The sequence below is a fragment of the Notolepis coatsorum genome, assembly GCF_963971535.1.
Source record: "Notolepis coatsorum genome assembly, chromosome: 16".
Lineage (NCBI taxonomy): Eukaryota > Metazoa > Chordata > Actinopteri > Aulopiformes > Paralepididae > Notolepis > Notolepis coatsorum.
Window position 1 is genome coordinate 15423357 of NC_140180.1, and position 22895 is coordinate 15446251.

Sequence of the window (22895 nt, forward strand, 5' to 3'; positions counted from 1 at the left end):
AATCCTTTGGTGAATCACAATTTCCCATTAACCCCAAGTGCAGAATCAAGGACAAAATCACTGGTACACGGTAAAGGAAAAGATAATTAATTTCTGCCATAGATGGGGGGAGTGGGGGGGGGGTGCATTGGTGCTTGTCATAATGATGTGCCCGTGTGATAGTTCTATTGGCAAAAATGGAGTGGGAGTGGCCTAGAACAAAACAACACATCACTTCTGGGGCAAGGACACATACACATACATAGCCATGCCCCCCTTCGAATTTGCACTTGTTTTTTTCTACGTGGCTGCATTACTATGATGGTCATTGTACTAGCAACATAGACCGTCATTAGTGTGATAGTAAAGGGTTAACCTTCTGTAGTGTGGCAGTGAAAGGGTTAACCAACTGTTGTGTGGCAGTGAAGTTCAAGTTCAAGTTTCAAGTTTCTTTAATAGTTGTCATACAGAAGTACAGAATACTTTTATACAAAATGCTTCTTACTGTTTCGCTCCAGAGACTGTTAGACAAGATAAGTATGAAATAAAATAGTATAGCATGTAAAATAGAAGTAAAAATAGAGGTCACAGTGTTCAGTATAGACATATGTACAATGTTCGATGCAGAATAGAAGTAACTGAGTTACCATACAATATACAATATACTATGCAATGTACTAATATACAATACTATATAGTGCAGAGCAGAGATGGGATGAGGTACAATTTAGGTACAATTTACAGTAAGGTGTACGAGTTGTAGTGCAAATCCTTTACCAATAAAGTGTAAAGTGTGTTTAGGTGTTCTAAAGTGTGTAAAGTGGGTGCTGCAGTGAGTTGTTTGTTTAAAGTGAGTGTGTGAGTGTGGATGTGTGTGCTGTGTGCATTTGATGGTTGTTGCATAGTGTTCGTTGAGCAGCCTGATGGCCTGGGGATAGAAGCTTCTTCTGAGTCTTTCTGTGCTCGCCTTAAGACTCCGGTATCGCTTGCCTGACCGCAGCAGTTCAAAGAGGCAGTTGTTCGGGTGGCTGGAGTCCTTGATGATTCTCTTAGCCTTCCCCCTGCACCGCTTGTTGTAAATGTTCTGGAGAGTGGGAAGCCCCCCTCCAATTGTGCGTTCGGCTGAACGTGTCACTCTCTGTAGTCTGCTACGGTCTTGTGCAGTGCTATTCCCAAACCAGGAGGTGATGTTGCCAGTCAGGATGCTCTCTATTGTACATGAGTAGAAGTTCTTAAGGATCTTCTGACTGACTTGGAACTTCCTTAGGCGCCTGAGGAAGTAGAGGCGTTGTCGTGCCTGAAAGGGTTAACCTTCTGTGTATTGTCGCAGTGAAAGGGTTAACCGTTTGGTAGTGCGACAGTGAAAGGGTTAACCCCAAGTGCAGAATCAAGGACAAAATCACTGGTAAACGGTAAAGGAAAACATAATTAGGCCTAACAAAATAAATTGTTTGTTTCCTGTTGGTTGTCAGTTAAGGCCATGGGTAGGTAGGGAATTTATTTTATAAAATGTTTATAAAAAAAAATTCCCACGGCGACTATGGATAGGGAATTTCTTTATTTAATTAAAATGTTCACAACAACATGGATGCATGCACTCTGCCAGCATGTTTAATATCCATAATACTAAAGGTTAAAATACAAAGACACTGTACTACAAAAGTACAATGTACAAAGGTAGTAGTATTAAAAATACCACACCTAAATACTATTAAATATCCTGATGTTGTGCTGTGCAAATATTGTGAAATACTTGCTTTTTATATATTATCATTATTGACATGGACTGCACTTTTTGACTAAGATTTAACAAAACTTTATTGTAAAAAAAAAACTTTATTTTTTTTAACTTTTTTTTTGTCAGGGTCGGTCGGCAACCGGAACCAAAAAAATAATTTTGCATGGCTTTAATTTCTGCCATAGATGGGGGTGGCGGGGGGGGGGGTTCCTTGGTGCTTGTCATAATGATGTGACCGCGTGATAGGTCTATTGGCAAAAATGGACAAAAAAAGAACAAAACAACACCACTTCTGGGGCAAGGACACAAACACATACATAGCCATGCCCCCCCCATCGAATTTGCGCTTATTTTTTTCTACATGGCTGCATTACTATGATGGTCATTATTGTTCTAGTAGCAACATAGAACGCGAGCACCAAGGGGCAAGAATCTGTCCTCCAAAAAGAGCCCATATCAGCTCGCCCATTCATTCATACTATGTGGTCTGAGGTCATACAAGCGTGTTATGAACCCATTGATCTAACAATAGAGCCAGCCAGGGTTTCTCACATTGCGGCTTCCTTGGGAACAAGGACTGCATGCAGCACAGTGATTTGTATATACTGATGTCTGAATGATCAACGTTTATTTATTTAGACAATATGGCACAACTTAGGGGTGGGGGAAAATATCGATACGTAGTATCGCAATACTTCGTGGCGATACTGTATCGATAAAGGGATGCCAAGTATCGATATTTAATTATTTATAAAAAAATATATATATAGTACAGTAGTACACGTGTGCATCCAGTTAAGTTGGAATATGACTGTAAAACAGTTCAGTTTGTCAGGTACATGCAACACGGATTACAGTGTTTACATCCGTCTGCTTGAGAAAATACCATGTTCTGCAATAAAAATGATTGAAGTGAGATGAACAGACTGAACTTTATTTTATTAGATAAAACATGTTGACAAAGTTTTACTTTGCAGTTGAAAAAAGGTAATAAATCGCAATATATCGCAATACTCAGCATATCGCAAAATATTTAGTATCGCAATACTATCGTATCGTGACTCAAGTATCGTGATAGTATCGTAACGTGAGGCCTCTCTGGTGATTCCCACCCCTAGCACAACTGGACTTGAGCTCCTTTTGGGATTATTGCCTGTTCTTACATTTTGGTGCTTTTTGTCACATTGTCATTGTAATGTCGGCTGCCTTGTTGGAAGAATTGGAAGCATCTCAAAAATCTCTAAAGAGATCCTAGTATTCCACCACAGATGTATTGGTCGGTGAACGACGCATGGTTGTCATCAGCTAGCCGGTGATGATCGTTTACTGACACCATCTGTGGCCAATGAGCTGCGGCATTATGCCAGTTATGCTGGGCAGACAAGTATTCGCGTAAAAAAAAAAAACATTTCAAAAGCCTAGAGAGAGAACTAAGACGTTAGGTGTCACCTAGAGCGAGAACTAAGATGTCAGGTGTCACCTAGAGAGAGAGAACTAAGATGTTAGGTGTCGCCTAGAGAGAGAACTAATATGTTAGGTGTCACCTAGAGAGAGAACTAAGATGTTAGGTGTCACCTAGAGAGAGAACTAAGATGTTAGGTGTCACCTAGAGAGAGAACTAAGACATCATGTGTCACCTAGAGAGAGAGAGAACTAAGATGTTAGGTGTCACCTAGAGAGAGAACTAAGACATCAGGTGTCACCTAGAGAGAGAACTAAGATGTTAGGTGTCACCTAGAGAGAGAACTAAGACATCAGGTGTCACCTAGAGAGAGAACTAAGATGTTAGGTGTCACCTAGAGAGAGAACTAAGATGTTAGGTGTCACCTAGAGAGAGAACTAAGATGTTAGGTGTCACCTAGAGAGAGAACTAAGATGTTAGGTGTCAACTAGAGAGAGAACTAAGACGTCAGGTGTCACCTAGAGAGAGAACTAAGACATCAGGTGTCACCTAGAGAGAGAACTAAGATGTTAGGTGTCACCTAGAGAGAGAACTAAGACATCAGGTGTCACCTAGAGAGATAACTAAGATGTTAGGTGTCACCTAGAGAGAGAACTAAGATGTTAGGTGTCACCTAGAGAGAGAACTAAGATGTTAGGTGTCACTTAGAGAGAGAGAACTAAGATGTTAGGTGTCACCTAGAGAGAGAGAACTAAGACGTCAGGTGTCACCTAGAGAGAGAACTAAGATCTTAGGTGTCACCTAGAGAGAGAACTAAGATGTTAGGTGTCACTTAGAGAGAGAGAACTAAGATGTTAGGTGTCACCTAGAGAGAGAGAACTAAGACATCAGGTGTCACCTAGAGAGAGAACTAAGATGTTAGGTGTCACCTAGAGAGAGAACTAAGACGTCAGGTGTCACCTAGAGAGAGAACTAAGACATCAGGTGTCACCTAGAGAGAGAACTAAGACGTTGGGTGTCACCTAGAGAGAGAACTAAGACGTTAGGTGTCACCTAGAGAGAGAGAACTAAGATGTTAGGTGTCACCTAGAGAGAGAGAACTAAGACGTCAGGTGTCACCTAGAGAGAGAACTAAGATCTTAGGTGTCACCTAGAGAGATAACTAAGATGTTAGGTGTCACCTAGAGAGAGAGAACTAAGATGTTAGGTGTCACCTAGAGAGAGAACTAAGATGTTAGGTGTCACCTAGAGAGAGAACTAAGATGTTAGGTGTCACCTAGAGAGAGAACTAAGATGTTAGGTGTCACCTAGAGAGAGAACTAAGATGTTAGGTGTCACCTAGAGAGAGAACTAAGATGTTAGGTGTCACCAAGAGAGAGAACTAAGATGTTAGGTGTCACCAAGAGAGAGAACTAAGACGTTAGGTGTCACCTAGAGAGAGAACTAAGACGTTAGGTGTCACCTAGAGAGAGAACTAAGACGTTAGGTGTCACCTAGAGAGAGAACTAAGATGTTAGGTGTCACCTAGAGAGAGAACTAAGACATCAGGTGTCACCTAGAGAGAGAACTGACGCAGGTGTCTCTTGGACATATTGTAGTTCAGGCCCCTCTTCTGCCCTACATTGTTCAGGGGCCCCTTCCTTCATGCCAGCGTTACCAGTGCAGCCCATGCTGTCAACACCAGGGGTCCAGGATGACATGCGGCCTACAGGCTGGAGACTCAACCTGCACACAGGTGGCGTAGTAGTGGGCTCCCGCTGGCTCTCTCGCTCTCTCACTCTCTCGACCGTGGAAGTGTGAGTGACTGATGCCGCTGCTGCCTGTCGGAACTGAGGAGCTGAAATGTTGGACTCTGTAACCTCCTGTAGGAACCTGTCTTGTCGAGGAGTAACAAACAACATGCTGTGACCGTCAGCTCTTCCATAGCTGCGCGCTCGCTGAGTCTTCGCCCCCACACACACACTCACTCACGCTCCCAAGCCAAGAATAACATTCCTCCCCCTTCCTCCTGCCAGAGGTATTAACACTTAACATGGTCTTGTGGTCATATTTCTCCAGAGACAAATGGACAAACACTGAAACATCCATCACAATATTATATAGGGGGCTGAACAATTTGAGGAATCGTATTTTGCAACTAGAGTAATCGGATAAGAAATAACTTTTGCTTTAACCCTTTCACTGCCGCACTACCAAAACGGTTAACCCTTTCACTTCGACAATTCACAGAAGGTTAACCCTTTCACTGCCACACAGCAGCCGGTTAACCCTTTCACTGCCACACGACATAAGGTTAACCCTTTACTATCACACAACCGCAATAGTAAATATACAAAAGAGATACTAATAATAATTTATTTATTTTATAAAGCGCTTCTCAATAACCCGAAGTCGCTGACGGTAGGCAAAAAGAAAAACAAAGCAACATAGAACCACAGGGAAATAATATGAGTGCACAGGAACATAGAGCCACAGTAACAGATAACAAGAATACATGAGCCAGTAGGGGAGGGGAAAAGGGGGGGTGACAACGGTTGGAGGAGGGTGGTTATGGGTTGGGAAGGTTAAATGCTAGGGAGAACGGGTCGGTTTTGAGACAGGATTTGAAGGTGGAGAGTGAGGGAGGGTGTTCCAGAGTCAGGGTGCAGCACGAGAGAAGGCCCGATCACCAAAACGTTTGAGTTTGGATGACAGGACAGTGAGGGAAGCAGTGGAAGAGGACCGGAGGGAACGGGTGGTGCGGTAAGGGAGAAGGAGGTCTGTCAGGTGGGGGGGGGGGGGGGGGGGGGGGGGGGGGGGCGGGGGGGCAGACTATGGAGGGCTTTGAAAGTGAGGAGTGATAGTTTGAACTGGATATGTTGCTTAATCGGAGAGAGTGGAGGACAGGAGTGATGTGGTCACGGGACTGGGTGTTTGTGAGGAGTATGGATGGGCATTTTAAAGAAAAATCCAGATCGATTGATCGCATGCTATACTCGAGTGATCGTGTATTACTTGAAAAAAAATTTAAAATAATAATAATCTTTTTATTTTTATGTTTTACTTATTTTTGTTCATTCACATATATATGTTTAAGGAAACCAACAAACAGTTATAATCTTACACATACATGTGAAAAAATATGTAATTTATTTTTAAATACATTTAATATTTCTTTTTTCATAAAAATGATTAATTATTTCGATTCCCCCCCCCCGGTTTTTCTCATAGCTACGAGTAATTACTCACGGCCATCCCTAGTGAGTAGGCGAGCAGCTGAGTTTTGGACAATCTGAAGTCTATGGAGGCAGAGCGGGAGGTGATGCCAATGAGGAGGGAGTTGCAGTAATCAAGGCGGGAGGAGATTAAGGCGTGTATGAGGGATTCAGCAGCAGGGGGGGAGAGGCAGTGTCTGATCTTGGCGATGTTGCAGAGGTGAAAGTAGGAGGTTTTGATGGCGGAGCGGACGTGGGGGTCAAACGAGAGGGTGGGGTCCAGGATGATGCAAGGGGGTGATAGTTGAGTTGTTTATAGTGAGTGTGATGGGTCCGGATCTGCTGAGGGTGGTTTTGGTAGGCGGCTAGGTGGTGTAGTGGTCTAAGGCACTCGCCACCAGTGTGGAGACGCTAGGATTCGCGTGTTCGAATCCAGCTCTCCACATTGTTTTTCAGTTTGGCTGGTCGTCCGCAGTAATACACATTGGCCGTATTACGGGGAGGGAAAACTGAAGGGTGGGGATCGAACGTTGTGAACAAGCGACTCCTACAAGTCGGTTGGTGCGCCTGCGCAGTAGAATCAGGAAGTGTCGGGGGCAGCGTGAGCCTCCCACGCGTTACTCCTCGACACTGAGAGGTCGAGCTGCGCAGGTGAAAAGATGCGACTGCTGTTACCTCAAGTACCGGAGGGGACTTGTGCTATGTATGACTTAGTCCACATTGCAGCCGGCTTGTGGGAGGCAAGAAACAGCGTTCGTGACAGGGGAGGGTTGAATTGGATGATACGAAATTGGGATGGGAGAAAATATAGAAAAATGGGAGAAAAAGTGGATCAAAAAAAAAAAGAGGGTGGTTTTGGTGCAGATGAGAAATAGTTCTGTCTTGTCGCTGTTTAGTTTGAGGAGGTTGTGGGTCAGCCAGGATTGTAACTCTGATATGCAGGACTCGATGTGACTGAGGGGTGGGTTGTGGGGGACTGTGTACTGATGTAGATTTGGGTGTCGTCGGCGTAGCAGTGGAAGTCGGATGATGTGACCGAGGGGGAGTATGTAACAGATGAAGAGCAGGGGGCCGAGGACTGAGCCTTGGGGGACCCCCTGTGTGACTGAGGAGGGGGGAGAAGTGTGACCGGAGAGGGAGATGAACTGATGTCTGTCCGTGAGGTAGGAGGTGAACCAGTCAAGTGCTGTGCCCTCAACACCCAGTTGGTGCAGCCTTTGGAGGAGGATGGAGTGACACACTGTGTCAAAGGCTGCACTAAGGTCGAGTAGGATCAGGATGTTGAGGGCACCAGAATCTGCGGAGATGAGGAGGTCGTTGACAACTTTGATCAGTGCGGTTTCGGTGCTGTGTGATGGACGGAAGCCAGACTGAAGGGGTTCGTAGAGGGTGTTGGACTGGAGATGGGAGTGGAGGCAGCAATGCGCTCTGTTTTGGAGAAAAAAGGCAGATTGGAGATAGGGCGGTATTGGAGAGGATACATGGGTCAAGGGTGCTTTTTTTGAGAACAGGGATGACAGCGGCGAGTTTGTAGATGTTGGCAACTAGGGATAGTGACTGATTGAATATTAACACTTTCCGTGCCACGGGTCGGGTGCCCCGGAACCCCGTTGAATGCCAACGCCCACTTCAATAATAGAGCTCTCATATTTGCGAACGCATAAACTACATCTTAAATTATGGCTGCCTATGTGTATAATATGGCCGTCGCTTATCAATGACTTGTTTGCAGTCAACATTGTCGAAACGGATTGTTTTTTAATCGGTTCATTTCCGTTTTATACCATTTTGAAAAACTCGTTTTTTGAAAGTTTCAGGAAAATATAAAGATTCTGTGATAAACGCCCTTTACTGGAATATTCTGGAATACACACAAAACGTTGTAATTTTTCGGCTTATTTATGAATCGTTTTCAAATAAACGCTAGATTATCGATAGTATAAATTATGTGTATTTACGCATGCTATAGAATGCATCCTGAAAAATCAAGTATCCATTTCCTGATCAGCACACACACACACACATAGGGCACACGTTGATATCTCTGTGAAAAAAGCTCTGATTATCCTAAGACTGGTAAAATAGATTCCTTACCTCAGATCAGTTCTCCAAAAAGATTATTCCAATTCCTGATCGCCATTCCAAATATCGATCGCGTTTATTGATCCAACGCTGGGTGGTCGAAACACAGATTCCACGCTGTTCTGAGGCTCCACAATGAATCCGATCGTCTCGGGTGACTTGCCTGAGAAGTAAAATGTGGAAGCAGAATTTCTTCCCCCCCATGCGTTTCATTCAGTCTAATCCAAAGGGGTGCAGTACCACAGGGAGAGACGATAGGGGGATAGGTCTGTCCGCCATGTGGCGGGTAACAGAATAGTCATGCAAAATAAAACTGCGGTGTGTTTTGCTCTTACGACAGTCGCCTTTTTGCAGCCCCCAGTCTCTCCTTGCACGTCATCTCGTTGGCTTGTTTATCGACGTCACATGAACTCTTCTTCTGCAGCGCCTGCTTGCACTGTAGGGAGCTAACGTTACGTCCGCCTAGCTAACAGCGATTAGCTAACGCTAGCGTAATAACGTTAAATGGGTTACAAATATGTGGAACTATGGAAGGAGGAGTAAGCCGACCACTAAAAAGAAAACCCACGTGGCTTTCTCCGACGAAAAGGATGAAGAAGCGGCAGCGAGAGCGGGACCACCTAACAAAAGAAAGTTTCAAGAGGAGTGGAAGTTTGGAGATAGCCGTGTTTCAAGAGACTGGCTACAGTCTGATGCTGGGGCTGTAGTGATGGCGTAGGGCTGGGCGATATGGTAAAAAATCATATCGCGATAACGATATGATAATGTTATCATATCATTTGATATCGATAATTATCGAAATTGTTATAAGTAAAATTATTATTATTATTTTTTTTAAACAGCAGATGTATGTTTATTTTGCAGCAATTCTTTGTTGTTGCCGCCATCTTTAGTGTTGCATCCCCTCACACTCCAGTTCTCAGGCTGCAGCTGGTTTAAAAGCGAAAGTAAACCGGCTTCTCTGCTGGCTGTGGCTCCAGGGGAGTTGGAACAGTTCTGGCTCTGGCTAGTTTCTTTTCTATCTTTTGGCGCTTTTTTGGTGGACAAACCACCGCACATGTGCACCGTGACTCGTGACTGGAGTCTAGCTCTGCTAGCACACATAGCCTACTGTGTACAGATGGTTTCAAACTGTATTTTAAATTAGAAAGCAAACAAAATAAATGGACAAGAGAAAAAGAAATCTTATTTTTTCGATATCGATTATTAAAATATATCGCGATATTTATCGTTATATCGCCCAGCCCTATGATGGCGAGTTGTTCTGTGTGCCGCAAGTATGTCAAAAAGAAAAACAGAAACAACACGTTTGTCATCGGTAGTAAATCAATGAAGCTGGAAGCCGTTGACCATGAACAGAGCCAGTGTCACATTGGCTGCATGTCTGTGTCCCGGATTCAATCGGAGCCTCTCCTCTCAAGACCCTCTGTGGCTAGGCTAACAGCCATGTCAGAGCAGAGGTGGAAACTGAGCTACACTTTCTAACAACCTGCCCACTGTACCAAGATATCAGAGACATATACTTCCCATGAATTGCAAACACCCAAAGACGGTTTGAAAACATGACAAATAACAGAAAACTCCCATACCTACTGGGTGGAGTACAGCAATGTGCAACTGTACAGAAAAGGACATCCAATGGAATACAACCACCATAAAGGCTGTCTCAGTCATGCAAGTATTCCTGCACTACCTGTACTGTACTGATCTCTGTACATAGACCTGACAAACAAGCACATACCTTTAAATACACTTGAAAAACTGCTGCTGTTTCTAAATGTTATTAAGTTATCTGTACTTACATGTCAGCTGTGAGGGGAAAGTAGCAGAAGAAAGTTGTTGTGTGTGTTTCCATTGGTTAACATTATTTAGGCGAACTGGCCGGTGAGTAAAAAAGTCGATTTCGGGCCCCAAGTCTGCAGCGCTTTATTTTCTATGGTTATTTTCTTGAGCAACTTGGATAACTTAGATATCTTAATATAATAACTAGCCACCGTATTGATTTAATTATGATCATAACCAGCTGCTTACATATAGCCATAATTAACGTTAACGTACATTCTTTACTAGCCATAATTTCAACTAGCAATCTTAACATTATAGATTTACATTAAGTGCGATTGCTAATGACAACGTGACATTGTGTCGGCTCCGCTCTGTGGACTGGATGCTTTCTGCTGAGATGCTGAAACATTGACAAAGTGCTATTGTGGTGCTATTTCAAGTTCACAATAGACGCACTGTACAGAATTGTCCTTTTCTTTCAGCTAGAAATGATCCCAAATAATAACAATAAATAAATAATTTGCCTCAAATCATTTTTGGTAATCGAGTAACTTGAGTTACTCAAGGAATTGTTTCAGCTCTAATTGGGGCATTCAACGTTGCATTCGCGATATGATTCATAATTATATAGCTTCATCAATTTCCTTTTCATTGAAAAAAAGTATTATCGTGTGATAGGGCTGTACCAATAACGTTGACATTTGAATAAATAAATTTCTTTCTTTCTATTATGTTTTTTTTTAATTATATGTCTATTCATTTTGTTTAAACCAATGGGGTTTTTCTTCACAGTTGCAGATAAAGATTAGGCTACACTAATATAATAGTATTATACTATTATAGTATGAGTCGTCATAAAAATTTAAATAAATAATTTATCATAAATGATCTGCATCCACTTGACGCTCGGCGCTCCATCAAGACGTCACCATCACTTTCGTACCAACCGTGCCCTTATTGGATTATTTATGTTGACGAAACTGACAAGTTATATTCATTAACACTTTCAATGCCAACGACGAGATATCTTGTTTGTTCATGCCGACCGTTCATTGCCAACGACGAGAGATCTTGTTATTTTTTTATTAGCGATTTGAATTCATATTTCATCAATCTAGCCTCGCGTTAGTGCTGCAAACTCTCTCTGAACTCCATTGGGAAAATACCGCCCCCTATCGTCTCTCCCTGTGGTACTGCACCCCTTTGGAATGGATTGAATGAAATTATCCTGCTTCCTCATTTTACTTCCCAGACAAGTCACCCGAGACGATCTGATTCATTGCCGAGCCCCAGAACAGCGTGGAATACATATTTCCAGTAACCAGCGTTGGATCAATAAACGCGATCGATATTTGGAATGGCGATCAGGAATTGGAATAATGTTTTTGGAGAACATCTGATCTGAGGTAAGGAATCTATTTTACCAGTCTTAGGATAATCAGAGCTTTTTTCCACAGAGATATCAACGTGTGCCCTATGTGTGTGTGTGTGTGTGTGCTGATCAGGAAATGAGATAATCGATTTTTCAACCCGCTTCTCTAGCGTGCATAAGTACACGTATACTATCGATAATCTAGCGTTTATTTGAAAACGATTCATAAATAGGCCGAAAAATCACAACGTTTCTTGTGTATTCCAGAATATTCCAGTAAAGGGCGTTTATCACAGAATTTTTATATTTTCCTGAAACTTAAAAAAAAACGAGCGTTTTTCAAAATGGTATAAAACGGAAATGAACAGATTAAAAAAAAATCCGTTTCGACTGTTGACTGCAAACAAGTCATTGATAAGCGACGGCCAGATTAGACACATAGCCATAATTTAAGATGTAGTTTATGGGTTCGCAAATATGAGAGCGCTATCATTGAAGTGGGTGGTGGCACGCAAGCACTAAATCGTGCGCCCTCTGCTGGCATTGAAAGTGTTAAAGAAAGTTGATTTTAATTTTTTTTTAAAGACTAATTTAATCAGATTAATCACTTTATTGAAATTGAGGATTTAGTTTGAAGAAAAAAGAAAAGAAAAAAAATATGTTTTTTTTATGACGACAGACATTCGAAGCTTCATTCGAAAACTTCAATAGAAGCTTTGAATGTTAAAAAATTACATTCGGTACAGCCCTACTGTGTGATCACAGTGTGATTTTTGCGGGGGACCAAACTAAAAACGTCTGGAAAAAGATTTTTGGCGACATCATCTGTGCACCGCAGCACCACGATACGTGTTTTCACACATTAGCCTTTTATCACGTATCGCAGCCTCTTGTGATTTGGAAATCACAGTAGATAATAGTGTTGTCAAAAATATCGATTTTTCGATACATATCGATTCTGAATATTTAAAACAATTTCAATACTAATTTCCCGTAATATCGATACTTTCTGCACTATCGATAAAAAAACAATAATAATATTTTTTTTTCTTTTTTTTCTCAAGAGTCACCTTTTATTTTACAAAAAGTGATGTTTGGTGAAAGTTAGATTTGCACTTTATTAATCCCAATAGGGAAATTCATTCTTGTTTGATGATCAAGAGGCACATTTTATTTGTTTTAACTAAGTGAAGTTTGGTGAAAAAGCAAGTTATTGCATTTGCACTATTAATCCCAATAGGGACATTCATCTTTGTTTGATCAAGAGTACCGGTAACCTTTTATATATATGTTATTATTATAATTTTTTTTTTTAAATGAAGATTGGTGAAAGTTAGGTTTGCACTTCAATCCCAATAGGGAAATTCATCTTGGTTTGATATTTTTTTTTGTCAAATAAAAACAAAGGTTATTTGAATGATTTCTAGATTTCAAGAGAAGAAAATCGATTAAAATCGTAAATCGGATTTAAAAAAAATTTATCAGATTTTATTTTTAGGCGATATCGCCCAGCCCTAAAACAAAGGGTTTTAAAAGTGTTATATTTCTCTTCTCTTATAATACCAGAGAGAAGGTGAGGAGAGTCGACCAGCAACAAAAGCTAAAAAAAAATATATATATATATAATAATTTAATAAAGAAATTTACATTTTAAGATTAAAATATTTTCACCGTGGCATCGAATATCGATACTTTTCAAGGTATCGTATCGAAGTTAGAAATTCCAGTATCGTGACAACACTAGTAGATAACATGTCGAGCTATTATTGCAGCTCCCCGCTCGCTAATATCTCCTCACACGTTGTGTGTGTTGTGAGGGAGAGAGAGAGCATGCTTGAGCCTGACGCTCTGTGCCTTTACAAAGCAGTGTGTGGCATCGTGTTCTTGCCAGAAGCTGCTTGGGGAGTCATGCTTGTTGTGCAAGTGTGTGTGTGTGTGTGTGTACGTGTGGGTGTGTGTGTACATGTGGGTGTGTGTGTACATGTGGGTGTGTGTGTTGAGCAGCAGGCGAAGCAGATAATATACAGAACAGAGACAGCCTTAGGAACTTCAAGCCTCTCTCTGCCTCTGTTATCTGCTTCACACGTGTAGAGCTACATTACACACACACACACACACACACACACACACACACACACACACACACACACACACACACACAGTCACACACACACACAGTCACACACACACACACACACACACTAACTCTCTATAACACGCATGACAAAACGTTGCCAGCCTTGACCTGTGATCCAACCCTTGACCTCTGCTCCAGCCCTGCCCTCTGCACCAGCCCTGCCCTCTGCACCAGCCCTGCCCTCTGCACCAGCCCTGTCCTCTGCACCAGCCCTGCCCTCTGCACCAGCCCTGCCCTCTGCACCAGCCCTGCCCTCTGCTCCAGCCCTGTCCTCTGCACCAGCCCTGCCCTCTGCTCCAGCCCTGCCCTCTGCTCCAGCCCTGTCCTCTGCACCAGCCCTGCCCTCTGCTCCAGCCCTGCCCTCTGCTCCAGCCCTGCCCTCTGCTCCAGCCCTGTCCTCTGCACCAGCCCTGCCCTCTGCTCCAGCCTTGCCCTCTGCTCCAGCCCTGCCCTCTGCTCCTGCCCTGCCCTCTGCACCAGCCCTGCTCTCTGCACCAGCCCTGCCCTCCGCTCCAGCTCTGCCCTCTGCACCAGCCCTGCCCTCTGCACCAGCCCTGCCCTCTGCTCCAGCCCTGCCCTCTCCTCCAGCCCTGCCCTCTGCTCCAACCCTGCCCTCTGCACCAGCCCTGTCCTCTGCTCCTGCCCTGCCCTCTGCACCAGCCCTGCCCTCCGCTCCTGCCCTGCCCTCTGCACCAGCCCTGCCCTCTGCACCAGCCCTGCCCTCTCCTCCAGCCCTGCCCTCTGCACCAGCCCTGCCCTCTGCTCCAAGATACAACAAGATACAAGATACTTTAATGCCACACAACAATGGTTGGTGGTAATTGTTTTCGGTACAGATTGTTAAGCACTGGTTACATCAACATCAAACCGACATCAAACATCAAACGCCCTCTGCACCAGCCCTGCCCTCCGCTCCTGCCCTGCCCTCCGCTCCTGCCCTGCTCTCTGCACCAGCCCTGCCCTCCGCTCCTGCCCTGGCCTCTGCACCAGCCCTGCCCTCCGCTCCTGCCCTCTGCACCAGCCCTGCCCTCCGCTCCTGCCCTGCCCTCCGCTCCTGCCCTGCCCTCTGCACCAGCCCTGCCCTCCGCTCCTGCCCTGTGCTCCTGCCCTGCCCTCTGCCCTGCCCTGCCCTCCGCTCCTGCCCTGTGCTCCAGCCCTGACCTCTGCTCCGGCCCAGGCAGCTGCTACATTAGTCATGTGGCGTTCCCAGGGGGCGCGTCGGAAAACTAAAACCACCATTGCATTCCAAAAGGTTACATGATGTACAAAACCACCAGCTGATCAGAGGCTGGAACATGGCAGTCAGGCCTATAAATATTTGTACATGAACACATTTCCCCTCATTTCGGCTCTGTGCAGAGCACCACCATGCCATGGACTTCAAATGAAACGACAAGCTTTAAGTGCAGACTTGCAACTTTAATTGGAGGGTATTTAGTTACATCCAAATCAGGTGAACTGTGTGTAGGAATTACAACAGTTACTATATGTGCCTCCTCCTTTGATGAAAATTGTGTTGGATGTTCAAATATTTATGGGCCTGACTGTATTTGTTGTTGTTCTTTTTCTTCAAAAGATTCAGGTTAAAGCTGCTGGTGAACTAGCTAGAGGTGTTATGTGGAATGATGGAATGATAAACCCGCTGTTCTGAGTGGGCTGAATGTGGAAGGGCAGATGGTACAGCCTGCAGGACAGATGGGGGGGTGAGAGTAACTTTCTCTAACATGGTGAGGAGTAGGGGTGGGGGGGAATATCGATATACGTAGTAGTATCGCAATACTTTTATGTGGCGATACTGTATTGATACAGGGACGCCAAGTATCGATATTTAATAATAATTTTTTTTTTAAAAGAAGTTTCATTGTTCATTTCAATACCTATAATAGTACAGTAGTCCAGGGGTTCCCAAACTTTTCAGGCCGCGACCCCCAAATAACGGTGTCAGAGAGCCGCGACCCCCACTATTATAGGAGGTAAAAAAAATTATATATAGAGCTAGCCGAAAAACTTCCAACACTAATCAGACCAGGAATAACTAAAATTGTCATTCACTCTGGATCGTTTGACATCCTGCGAAAGAAGACTGGCACAGAGACTTTGAAAGACGATTTCACACGTTTAATGAACACACTAGACAAACATCAGTCTGTGTACACAAACACTGATGTGTCCATCAGTGGACCAATTGCATGCTTTCGCAGAGGACAGGAAGCATTCAGTCGACTCCTAAATTTTAATTCATGGTTAGGGGCTGCATGTCTCGTACACGGCCTGAAATTCATTGACAACTTCAATGTTTTCTGGAATAACCCAGAACGTTTTCAAAGAAATGGCTTCTTCCCAAATCGCTTAGGTTCAAAGCTCCTATCAGCAAACATGCGTCATGCCTTGATGGCCTCCAAGAATATTAAGCTCATACCAGCACGAGAGATAGTCATGAAGGACACAATCTCACCACGAAGTACAGCACAAGACGTCCCCCCCCCGTCCCCCCCCCCCATATCACACAAGGCCATCTCGTCTGATCAAATGTCCCCGAAAGCACAGTGCAGTCAGTACGGTACAGTATAGCACAATTACCATGCCATCTCTCAAAACATACAAGTAATCATAACTAGCCAATGGCATGGTGAAAAATATACGCCACCAATGCGTTTACCTGCTATTAACCTCAGGGCCATCACGGTCAAACCAAAGCAGACCTCCTCTAAAGAAGTCCAACAAATAAAATTAGCTTTCCTAAATGTCAGATCACTGAATAATAAAACATTCTTAGTAAATGATCTGATTAAAGAAAATAACTTAGATTGCATCTGCCTAGTAGAGACATGGCTAAATAATGACACAGCTACATCAATAATGATAGAAGCTTGTCCACCAGACTATAACTTTTTTCAAATACCCAGAAAAAATAAAAGGGGCGGAGGAGTTGCAGCAATCTTCTCCTCAAAACTCTTGTTTAGAATCACAGAACTAGGCGAGTTCATGTCAATGGAATATCTTGCCATTGAACTAAAAACAGAATCAACTATTATTGTCACAATATACCGCCCGCCTAGACACTCACCAATATTTATACAGGAGCTCTCTGAACTGATCTCACTATGTGTTACCGGATATGATAAGGTGATCCTAAATGGAGACCTGAACATCCATTTTAATAAGAAAACAGACTCCAAAACTATGGAACAAAAAAATCTACTGGATAGCTTTGACCTAATACAGCATATAACAAATGCAACTCACCGGCTTGGGAATACACTAGACTTAGTTATAACAACAACTGGGCTAAGCATAACAAATATCTCAATAACTGAATTACCTCTCTCCGACCATCACTGTATATTTTTTGATACTCAAATAACCCTTACTAAAACAAAAAAAGAAATCATAGTTAAAAAGAGGCTCCTAAACGACAAAGCTGAATCAAAGTTCATTGATCTTATCAGACTACATGAACCACACAATCATGACAGCTCTCTAAATGAAATGGTAGAAAATCTCAATGATGCAATGTCATCTATATTAAATTCTGTCGCCCCATTAAAAACGAAAAAGAAGAAAACTAGAGCCTCGCCCTGGTTAAACTATAATACGGTCAACAAAGAAAAAAGGAAATGTCGTGCAGCGGAGCGAAAATGGAGAAAAACAAAAACCACCATATGCTGTGATATATACAAAGATGCTTTAACTGCTTATAATAAAACCATCCGCTTAGCAAGGAAAGATTACTTCTCTAAAATCATTACAGAAAATGCTGGAAACTCCAGAATCCTCTTTTCCACTATTAATGTACTACTCAACACTGCCCCTACACCTCCTCAGTCATCAACGGTTAAGTGTGAAGAACTTGCACTATTCTTTAACAACAAAATAACCTTGATCAGGGCCAGCATTACTCATGATGGAAATAAAGTTGATTGCGGCAAACCGTGCAATGTAACCATGAGAAGTTTCACATGCATCACATTAGATGTACTCTGCAAAACTGTCTCAGAATGTAACTCCTCCACCTCAGACATTGACCCTATACCTACAGCTTTCTTCAAACGGGTATTTAATAGTGTTTCAAGCCCTGTGCTAGATATCATAAACACTTCCCTTAGGACTGGTATTTTCCCGGATGCCTTTAAAACAGCAGTTGTAAAGCCATTACTAAAAAAACCTAACTTGGATAGTAATGAAATGGCAAATTATCGTCCAATATCCAACCTACCATTCATTAGTAAAGTACTTGAAAAGATAGTTTCAGTTCAAATAAATTCCTTTCTTGAAGAAAACAACATCTTAGAAGAATTTCAGTCAGGATTCAGAAAATATCATAGCACTGAAACTGCCCCCACCAAAATAATCAGTGACCTCAGACTAAACTCTGACGAGAATAAGATCTCCATCCTTATCCTGTTAGATCTCAGTGCAGCATTTGATACAATCGATCACGATATTCTAATCGATCGTCTTGAAAACCATGTCGGTTTCTCAGACCATGTGCTGGGCTGGTTTAAAACATACATCAGAGGGAGGAAATTCTATGTTAAATTAGGAGATCACATGTCTGATATATACGACAACAACTATGGAGTTGCACAAGGGAGTTGCTTAGGTCCTTTACTCTTCTCCCTTTACATGTTACCGCTGGGTGATATCATCAGAGAACATAATGTAGATTTCCATAGCTATGCGGATGATACACAACTGTACATATCTGCTGAACCAAATGATACAGCGATTAGCTCCATTACAGACTGCTTACTGGCAATAAATAAATGGATGAGTAAGAACTTCCTGAAACTAAACGAGAACAAAACTGAAATTCTAATTATCGGCTCCAAAACTAAAAAAGAAACATTAATAAAGAACCTGGGGGGACTAACCCCTTGGATCAAATCTGAGGTCACTAGTCTTGGGGTTATCATAGATTCAGAACTGAACTTCAATTCTCATATTAGCAAAGTGACGAAAACATCGTTCTTCCATCTCAGAAATATAGCAAAAGTACGACCATTTATTAATCAGAACGATGCTGAGAAGCTAATTCATGCATTCATATCTAGCCGGTTAGACTACTGTAATGCACTTTTCACAGGTCTCCCTAAGAAAACCACAGAGAGGCTTCAGCTAATCCAAAACTCTGCAGCCCGACTGCTAACTAGAACCAAAAGGAGAGAGCACATTAGTCCAGTCCTAGCCGCTTTACACTGGCTTCCTGTAACATTTAGAATTGACTTTAAGGTCCTTCTCCTTACATACAAAGCTCTAAATGGACAGGGACCTAGCTACATCGCCAACACTCTAATAAATTACACACCAGCAAGAACACTGCGATCATCAGCTGCTGGACTACTAGAGGCTCCCAGAAGCAGTCAAAAGAGGATCGGTAATGCAGCCTTTATCAACTATGCCCCAAAACTATGGAACAAACTACCCCAAAACATCAGGGAAGCCAACTCGCTAGACATCTTTAAAAGACAGCTTAAAACCTATCTCTTTGCTCAGGCATTTCACTGATAGATATCTGCTACCACCTAGTGGCAAGAGGAAACATCAGGGATATCCTGACACAACTTGTATTTATTCTTACCCTGCCTACTCTTTTACACTGCCTATCAAATTCATGTGTCGGTTATTGCACTTTTTACTTCTTACTGATGACTATTTTTAAACTGAATCATTTTAAACTATTCTTATTATTTGCTAGATCCAAATGTGAAACACTGATTATTTATGACTATTTTTAAACTGAATCATTTTATTCTTATTATTTGCTAGATCCAAATGTGAAACACTGTGATTATTTGTTCATGAATTACAGGAGTATTACTGAATAGAGAGCCTATTAGGATGCTAGATCCTAATGTGAAACACTGTGATTTGCCATACCTTGCTATGCTCGCTCATGCCTGTATTTTTTATGTCTGTTCTATTTTATAATTTTTTGACTATTTTAAACTGAATCATTTTAAACTATTTTTACTATTTGTGTTACTGAAAACTGTAAGCGGAGAGCCTATTGGGATGCTAGATCCTAATGTGAAACACTGTGATTCTACCTGTCTATCTTTTTATGCTCGCTTATGCCTGTATTTTTTGCTGTTGTGAAGCACTTTGAACTGCAACCTCTGTATGAAAAGTGCTATACAAATAAAGTTATTATTATTATTATATATATATATATATATATATATATATATATATATATATATATATATATATATATATATATATATATATATTTTTTTTTTTATTTTTTTTTATAAATGGAAATGTATGGTTGAAACATGCAAACGTTCAAACGCACACACACTAAGCATTGGAGGCTTTTAACCAGGGCCGGACTGGGGAAATCATTCAGGCCAGGAAATATAGTGCAAAATATAGCCACATTCAGGCCACTTTTTAAGCAGGGGGTTCTGGGGGTCCCCCACCAGGACATTTTTTGTTACAAAGACTTCATTTCCTGCATTCTGGTGCAGGGCTTTTTTATTTGTGCCCTTTAAATGCCAGTGTTTGTGATGGCATCACAAATTATTGTTAAAAAACAGGCTAGCATATGTTTGATTAGCAACAACACTGATTTTGATGGATTTTCTGTTTTTTTGTAATGTCAGATTGAAAAAAATACAATCTTTTATTCAACTTCAGCCCTGATCATAACACCACATATTCATTTTATAATTCTAACCCTTTAAATGCCAGTGTGTGTGATGGCATATATTTGCAATATATCAAATGCAAGGTAGATTTTTCTGGGGGGGATTATTACAGGCTAGCATGTGTCAATGATTAGCAACAACAGTTTTTTGTAAGGGTCCCGCCTCCACCAATCACATGCGGCTCCCTTTGTGTATGTGTGAGAGCAAGAGAGAGAGAGAGAGAGATTGTTCTCCAACTTGTGTGAGTTGCAGTGATCTCCTGGTTGTTCCCCACCTAGGTTATCTAACTATTGCGCTGCTGCAACTAGAAACACTGGCCTGTTCAGTGGCCTGACTGCATACATTTTTTTTTAGTTTTATTATTTTTATTTTTTTATCATCTGGCGACCCCCCCCCCCCCCCCCCCCCCCCCACACCCCCAAACTGTGTTCAGTTTGTCAGGTACATGCAACACAGATATTAGTGTTTACATCTGTCTGCTTGAGAAAATACCATGTTCTGCAATAAAAATTATTGAAGTGAGATGAACAGACTGAACTTTATTTTATTAGATAAAACATGTTGACAAAGTTTTACTTTGCAGTTGAAAAAAGGTAATAAATCGCAATATTAATATCGCAATACTCAGCATATCGCAATATATTTTGTATCGCAATACTATCGTATCGTGACTCAAGTATCGTGATAGTATCGTATCGTGAGGCTTCTGGTGATTCCCACCCCTAGTGAGTCTTGTACATCGATGGTTGGCCTGCTCTAATGTACACTTATTCCTGGTTTATTGAAGACATGAGACATATGAGACCTTGTGTACAGCAGCTATACTGCAGTCTCTCATCCGTGGTGTGTGAGTGTGTGTTGCGATGAAAGATTGTTGCCTGTCGAAGCAGATTTTGTCACGTGTGGTTTGATGAAAGCATGTTTACCAGGGAGCGACGGAGTGATCCCTCTCTGGTCGCCGGCAGGGCCCCCCCCCCCCCCGCTACATCCAGAGACCATGCTGTCAGTCTGTTGCTTTACTACCCGGGGGAAGGGGTTTCTAACACCCAGATGACCTTTTTACTACCCGGGGGAAGGTGTTTCTAACACCCAGATGGACCTCTTTACTACCCGGGGGAAGGTGTTTCTAACACGCAGATGGACCTCTTTACTACCCGGGGGAAGGTGTTTCTAACACCCAGATGGACCTCTTTACTACCCGGTGGAAGGTGTTTCTAACACGCAGATGGACCTCTTTACTACCCGGGGGAAGGTGTTTCTAACACCCAGATGGACCTCTTTACTACCCGGGGGAAGGTGTTTCTAACACCCAGATGGACCTCTTTACTACCCGGGGGAAGGTGTTTCTAACACGCAGATGGACCTCTTTACTACCCAGGGGGAAGGTGTTTCTAACACGCAGATGGACCTCTTTTTAGATTTTGGGGTATTTTGGGGTACTTTGGGGGTATTTTGGGGTATACTTTGGGGTATTTTAGGGTACTTTGGGGTATTTTAGGGTACTTTGGGGTATTTTGGGGTACTTTGGGGGTATTTTCTGGTACTTTGTGGTGATTAGTAGGACCCTAATGTTTGTGTATTCTAGTGCTTGGGAGCATTCAATTATTTATTTTCAATACTTGAACCATTGACCTCTAAAAGGCCATGTTAAAGTGGTATCTGGTCCAGTTATGCTGCTCTGATTATACTGTAGGTCATGTTAAAGTGGTATCTGGTCCAGTTATGCTGCTCTGATTATGTCCTCTTGAAGTTGACGGGCTTCAAATGTGAAAGTATATAATCTGCATACACTTTTCCCATGTTTTCTATGCTAAATCTTTTTTTTTTTCAAAGTAACTAGTAACTGATGGGTTCAGATAAATGTAGTGGAGTAAAAAGTACAAAATTTTCTTCTAAATGTAGTGTAAAAAGTTCACAAAAATGAAAAAACTCAACATTAAGTAAATAATTTTTTTTTAATTTTGTATTTGTTTTAAATTCGACTAAGAGGTTGGCCAGTCGACTACGGCTCCTTTCGACCGATTAGTCGACTAATCGACTAATAGGGGTCAGCCCTAGTGTATTTACCTGTGTGTTGTGTCCTCCACAGACAGTGCTGGTGGTCCTGACAGCGTGGCAGGATGAGTGAGGCGGAGGGTCAGTTCTACAGCGTCCAGGTGGGCGACTCCACCTTCACCGTTCTCAAACGCTACCAGCAGCTCCGCGCCATCGGCTCCGGGGCCCAGGGCATCGTCTGGTGAGGCCCACCTCACACACCCAGCCCACGCTGACAATAATACAACTAGATAGATGTATATATACCTGCGATATAACTCTATGATATGTACAATAATGCTGTATATACTAGGAGTGTAACGGTACGTGTATTCGTCCCGCGACTTCGCGGTACGGACGTCGCGGTTCGGTACGTCCAGTCATACGACGAATATATGTCTCATACGACACTAGCTGAAACTAGGGTTGCACATTTTACAAATGTATGCTCAATATCTTTACTTTACTTTACACTGGCTTACTTTGATCTTTAACGTTGAATATCAAGCTTGTATTGCC

General features: G+C 42.4%; 1 protein-coding gene across 3 annotated transcripts in view; it reads left to right on the forward strand.

Annotated features, from left to right (window-relative positions):
* The window catches only part of mapk9 (mitogen-activated protein kinase 9), an 86992-nt gene that overhangs the window by 19611 nt on the left and 44486 nt on the right, over positions 1-22895 (forward strand). For all 3 annotated transcript variants that reach the window (XM_084332428.1, XM_084332429.1, XM_084332430.1), the window contains exon 2: positions 22432-22578. In XM_084332428.1, coding sequence (XP_084188554.1) covers positions 22463-22578 — 116 coding nt within the window. In that variant the 5' untranslated portion in view covers positions 22432-22462. The remainder of the gene's footprint in view (positions 1-22431; positions 22579-22895) is intronic.